This window comes from Sinocyclocheilus anshuiensis, unplaced genomic scaffold (genome assembly GCF_001515605.1).
Source record: "Sinocyclocheilus anshuiensis isolate Anshui unplaced genomic scaffold, SAMN03320099.WGS_v1.1 scaffold1945, whole genome shotgun sequence".
Lineage (NCBI taxonomy): Eukaryota > Metazoa > Chordata > Actinopteri > Cypriniformes > Cyprinidae > Sinocyclocheilus > Sinocyclocheilus anshuiensis.
Window position 1 is genome coordinate 154,391 of NW_015538042.1, and position 6,259 is coordinate 160,649.

Genomic DNA, 6,259 nt, shown 5'->3' on the forward strand with positions numbered 1-6,259 from the left:
TGACTAAGCGGATATCCTCTTTTGGAAGGCCAAACAAAGTAGTTTCGCTTTCACAACGAAGCACACAGTGTTTTCACGACATGGCGGCAGCGGCAACAATACTGCAGCGAGAATAAAAGTTACACCTTCTTTATTTGCGTGAACATTTGGGTGGCGTTATGCAAATCTTCCCACATAGATACACCTAGGATAACTTGAGGGTGAGTAATTTATGGACTCATTTTCATTTTTGGGTGAACTAACCCTTTAAGTACTTCAAAAATACAATAAGACATAGGCCTAGTCCGTTTAATACAACACAGCCAACACTTATTAGAAAATGCCAAGAAAACAAATATATTTAAACTTGGTATTTTATAATGTTTATGTAAAGATGTAACGGTAAAACCAAAGTCCGGACCATTACACAATTTTACACTTTACGACATTATTTCCCCCATATTTTGACTATATTATTTTAAATTTTAAAGTAGACACTTTACTTGCATTCAACATGTTTTTTATGCATTTAAAATGACTTTTGTACATTTAATTTGATGCGGACACCAAAATGGTGACGTCTCATCTTTGACCCAAATACAGAAAATAATACATAAAGGGGAAAAAAATTAATAAAAAAAATTAATTCAGGATTACATTTTATTACAAATGAATTGTATTTGTTTTATCAAGTCATTTATTTATTTATTTTCCTATTATTACATTTATTTATTTTTAATTTCTGCATCTTTGATCCTCCATATGCTGAAGCAGCAATAGTTTCAGAGAAATAGACTGAAGACCTGGCTCAGAAGTATCGTCACAGTTTGTGATATACAAAAAGACAAACTACTTGACAAAAAAATTTAAAAAAAAAAGATCTCCAACGGGTTATCTCTGAAAATCCTTCATCCACCTCATCAGAGTACACAAACACACACGTGTGGGATGTATGCACAAAACGCTTAGAGTAATGAGCATGCACCTGTCAGTTTACAGAACATGCCATAGTATGTTGTAGATTACTTTTTTACTTTGTCGAAATTTTCTATGTTCTGCAAATGATGTGCATTACCTGGGTGCTTATTCCGAGGTGCATGAAGACGTAATCAAACATGAGCTCCTGTATGTCAAAATTAACCACCAAGTTGCGGTCAAACGCGCTCTTGAAAGTCCAGCGCAGCGGCTCGAGGTTAGGGATGTCATTTCCCACGTGCGCATCGCTGCGAGCGGCTCCTCTGCTCCGCGCCGCTACCGACTTGAACACGAGCCGCGGCTCATCCAGCTGAGAAACACCAGACGCCCAGCCCGCGCGGCACTGGAACGAGCCGTTATCCACCACTATCGGCGCCGGACAAGGCTCCAGACATTCCCTCTCCACTGTGAATACTGGATCGGGTGAACATTTATAATCCTCAAAAGTGTAAACGTTGTGTTTATCATTCATGGTACTGAACAACAAACGGGCGGTCAGCTCTGTCTTCTTCGTCACCACTGATTGTTTGTGTCCGCAGCTCATTGCCGCCACCTGTAGTTCAGTTCCAAACGAAAGACAGAAGCTGTAAATGAAATTGCTTTAAAATTCTTCATCTCTCGAGTTTTTTTGGCGGCTTGACAAACCAACGTTAAAGGTGCATGTCCGCCACCTACTGGTCTGGAGTGTAAAACGTACACGGTTCAGCTATGAACTATTCAACTGAATTATAGATAAAAAAAGGGGGAAGAAGAAAAAATATATACATAAATAAATACAAAATTCAAAGCTTCAAACTCTTTCCATTAATCTTGTCTTTTTTTAAATACTTAAACAATTCTTCATTCTTGACTGCATTACCCCGCTTTACAATTGAGTCCATGAGGAAGAAGTAAATGAACATGAGTGAGCGAATTCAGACATTTTCATCATAAACGTCACGCCTACTCAACATCTGGTCTTTTCATGTTATAATATTATGGAAGCCCGTTTTCACCACAGTTAAGTGAAAAATATAATTCGGTAATGAGAAATTATGACTTATTATTCTGAAATATAATAACGATTCATCATATTTCTCATAATAATAATAATACATTTTTTCTCATAATAATGAGAAACTTTCTCATGACTCAACATTGTGTAACTGTGTGTGTGTGTGTGTGTGTGTGTGTGTGTGTAAATTAATATCTATCTCTAGACAGATCCTTGATAGCATGTTCATCACAGAGACGTCTATTTGACGTCTGCATTTACATTTGCAAGATGTATTTTTTAGAGTGTTTGCTCATCTGCAATACGTCTATAGGACGTTTCCTATCAGATGTCAAATAGACGTTTAGAAAATGTCTTTAAGATGTTTATGATTTAGAATGTATGTATCTTAAAGATGTCTATCAGATGTTTGTACACAGCAGATGCTTTCCAGATGAAGCGATCTTTAAATGACATCTTGCAGACGTACCTGTTCTATCTGGGATAGATAGATAGATAGTGTTGTCAAAAGTACTGATGTCGGTACCAGCAAAGTCCCTTTAAAGCCTTCCACACACTGCATGATTTTAGCAATCCTATAAGATCATTGCAAATCACACTGTGCGACATAGATCTGATAAACTTGGGTACAACGTGTATGCAGACTGTACGGTGATGGCACCTATTGTCTCGTAGGCTACAGCACACGTTACTATAGAAGAATAAAACGTCATCAGCATGCGACAAAAAGAACATGACGAATCACACTTTGGCAGTTGTAGTTTTTATGTGTGGTGACAAAAAACTGGAAGCGGCGAAAGAGGAAGGGATAAGAGCTTGAGGTAAACAGTTTTATGTTTTAGCTCCATGTCACGTTGATTTCATGTTGCATTTTTATTGGCTGGTCAGTAGACGTGGGTCGTAGCAGCAAACACACTGTGCGATGATCATGCTGAATTTCTGACACTGTCAGAAAATTATCGTAGGCTATCTTTGGTCGCAAGACCGTAACAACGGCCGTCTTTGAACCTCTCTCACCGTACGACATAAGACCACCGATTAGGAGCCACAATCACAGAAATCGCCACGATTGTTTCACGATGCCAATCTGGGACAGCCGAAAATCATGCAGTGTGTCTCGGGCTTAACGCAAGTCATGTCAGTCGGCGGCCGTCTTTGAAACGCCTCTCGAGCATGCAAGTGCAGCTCCTATCTCTTTGAATGGGGAAACATCAAATTCTCCAAAACTGTTTGCCAAACTTAAGATTAAATTTCATATTTGAAATCACCAATGAAATCTTACAACAACTGTTTCATAAATGTTGTTTCTTTTGCTCAAATTGTGTTAAAAAAGCCTATTTTTCAGGCTAGACAAGACAGTGCACATGCGCACGTCTCAGAAAGCTGACTGTTTCTATAGCAACCGGGACTTCTAATGGCAGCTGCAGTGACACGCCTGACTTTGGCGATTGGCTCTATTACTCAGAAGGCGGGGCTTCGTTCGATAGAGTGGCCATGTTGAGCATTGCCTTTTCCCCATTCAAAACTATATGAGTGACACGACTTGGGTATTCTAGTCTTTGGTACCAGTCGATTCTAAAATTTAAAAAATGTGACAATATCAGCATTTCCCGCTAGCATTTTGAACGCTGATTGGCCATTGTGTTCTCGTGCTCAACAGATATATCTGTGATTGGCTACAATGATCATCGTTTCATACTCTTCACCGAGCGCTTACACCGATACACATGGGAGCGTTTGAAAAGCCATGTCTATCAGCGGATCCCTAATATATAATTGCGAAAAATATTGACCTTAAGAAATTTTAAATTTTGGTGTCCATTTGACTCGGCATGAGCAAGGATTCAGAGGAAACAATAATTTTCCTTCTAGACCTTACAGTTCAAAAGTTATTAGCATAAACATGAGTGCAACTTTGGAAAGTTGGTGGTGCTAGAGGGATTGACTTAGAGCAGTGGTCTCCAACATGTCGCTTGCGAGCTACCAGTAGCTCGTTGCCTGATTGAACGTAGCTCGCTAAGAATACTTTTCATCCAATCAGAGTGAGCTAATATAGACCGGTGTCCCACCCCCTCCAATGCAAATAAAGTATTTATTTGACATATTGACCATGAGGTTATTATTATTCATGTATAAACATTCAGATGTAATTACAATATAACAGAATAACAACCAACAATAGAAAAAATATATATGCAAGGTCGACGTTTCAATCAAGTACGTAATCACGCTTATTAGGCTACAAGGCAGTATTAGCTTAAAAACTATTTGCATCAGAATGAGTATGGAAAGCGGTCAAAAAAATAAAAGGAAAAAAAATATTATTTTCATGAGGAATGGGAGAGCGAGTTTTTCTTTACGAATGTAAATTAAAGATGTGTGTGCCTAATTTGTGGCGCTAGCGTTGCTGTGGGTAAAAGGTGCAATATGGAGCGCTATTTTACTGAAGTTCATGGGAACTTTGCACAAGACTTTCCTGCGGGTAGTGGGCTACGGACCTAAAAGTTAAAAACAGCTGAAAGCAACACAGCAAAAACAGCAATCTTTATTCACCAAACCGATAAAGAGAGGAAATGCTGTTACGGAGGCGCCATTTAAAGTGGCGCGCATCTTGACAAAACACAAGAAACCATTCACTGATGGCGCCATGGTCAAGGAAGCAATGACAGCGGTGGCTGAAACTTTGTTCAAGGACCACAAAAGCAAGACAGAAATTATGTCTGCTATTGCTGATGTCCAGCTCAGTGCCAACACTCTGGCATGGAGAGTTTCCTTGCTTTCTTCAGATGCAATGGGACAATTAGAACGGGACATAGAACGGTGTACATGGTTTTCACTTCAGTGCGATGAATCAGTGGACTTCAGTGATACAGCTCAGTTGGCTGTTTTCATTCGGATGGTTTTTGATGTTTTTTCATCAAAGAGGAGTTTTTGACACTGCTTCCTTTGAAAACCACGACCAGAGGAGTCGACATCTACAACGTTTTCAAGAACTATTGCGTGGAAAAATGTGTGCCATGATAGGGCGCCACTCTGGATTTATTGCACATTGCAAGAACGACCCAGATTTTGCATCATTGCATCATTTATCAGCAGGCGATCTGCAGTAAGGTTATGTGCTTTGATCATGTCATGACACCGGTTGTTCGGATTATCTACTCAATTCCAATCAAGTCCAAACAGCACAGTGTCACACCCCTGTGGACTGTTGAGTGTGGTTTCTCCCTCTGTGTCCTTATTTGGTTGTTCCTGTTCTCGTTATGAGTTAATTACCTCATTGTGCTCACCTGTCTGCCCCTCGTTATCTGCCCTATATCTGTTCCTGTCTCTTGTATTCGAGTTTGTCGGTTATTGTGAATGTTACCCTGTGTGTTGATGTCTACCCTGTCTGGAACTCCTGCTTGCAAATCATTAAATATCCTTTATTTCGTCATCTTCGTTGTCCTGCCTGCTCTCTTGAATACCCTGCCCGTGACAGAATAACCGACCAAAAAACAGTTTAACTTCCGTGTTCTCCCCTCCATTTGTTTTCCGGTTTTTCCTCAGTGTTTTTCTTTCCGTTGTGTTTACCCCATGGATTCCTGAACGCCGAGTGCAGAGCGCTGTCGTCCGAAGATGGTCCTCGGGAGGAATTTGCCGCCTTCGTGGAGTGGACTCTGTCGAGAAACGGGTCGCCACTCACCATCGGCCCCATGGATGATCTCGCCGGATCCACTTCAGACCCAGAGCCCAGCCCACCATCTCCCCGCGGTACGGAGCATCAGCCTGAGCCCACCGATGATGGAGAGCCATTTCCTGCCGCGAGCCAGAGCGAAGCCAAGTGACTGAGCAGAGGATCGCCTCGGAAGTTGAGCCCAACCTGTCAGACCAGGTGCGAGAGCCGGCGACAGGGCCCACCACGAGGGAGCAAGCCGTGGACGGTGTGAGCGCGGAGAGGAGCTCCGCCCCCTGCATCACGGCGTTGGGTGAGCAGAATATGGAGGGCGGTCAGTGCCAAAATGAGGAGGAGAGACCGCGGAATCCCCAGTCCAGCCCAGGAAGGGCTCCTGATCCCCAGTCCAGCCCAGGAAGGGCTCCTGATCCCCAGTCCAGCCCAGGAAGGGCTCCTGATCCCCAGTCCAGCCCAGGAAGGGCTCCTGATCCCCAGTCCAGCCCAGGAAGGGCTCCTGATCCCCAGTCCAGCCCAGGAAGGGCTCCTGATCCCCAGTCCAGCCCAGGAAGGGCTCCTGATCCCCAGTCCAGCCCAGGAAGGGCTCCTGATCCCCAGTCCAGCCCAGGAAGGGCTCCTGATCCCCAGTCCAGCCCAGGAAG

The 6,259-nt window shown here is 42.7% G+C and overlaps 1 protein-coding gene across 1 annotated transcript in view; it reads right to left on the bottom strand.

Annotated features, from left to right (window-relative positions):
- Nucleotides 1-1,514, bottom strand: part of actr5 (actin related protein 5) — a 39,462-nt gene extending 37,948 nt beyond the window's left edge. Inside the window, exon 1 of the mRNA XM_016477916.1 lies at nucleotides 1,055-1,514. Within this exon, the coding sequence (XP_016333402.1) occupies nucleotides 1,055-1,498 (444 nt within the window). The 5' untranslated portion in view covers nucleotides 1,499-1,514. The remainder of the gene's footprint in view (nucleotides 1-1,054) is intronic.
- Nucleotides 1,515-6,259: the final 4,745 nt, after the last annotated feature.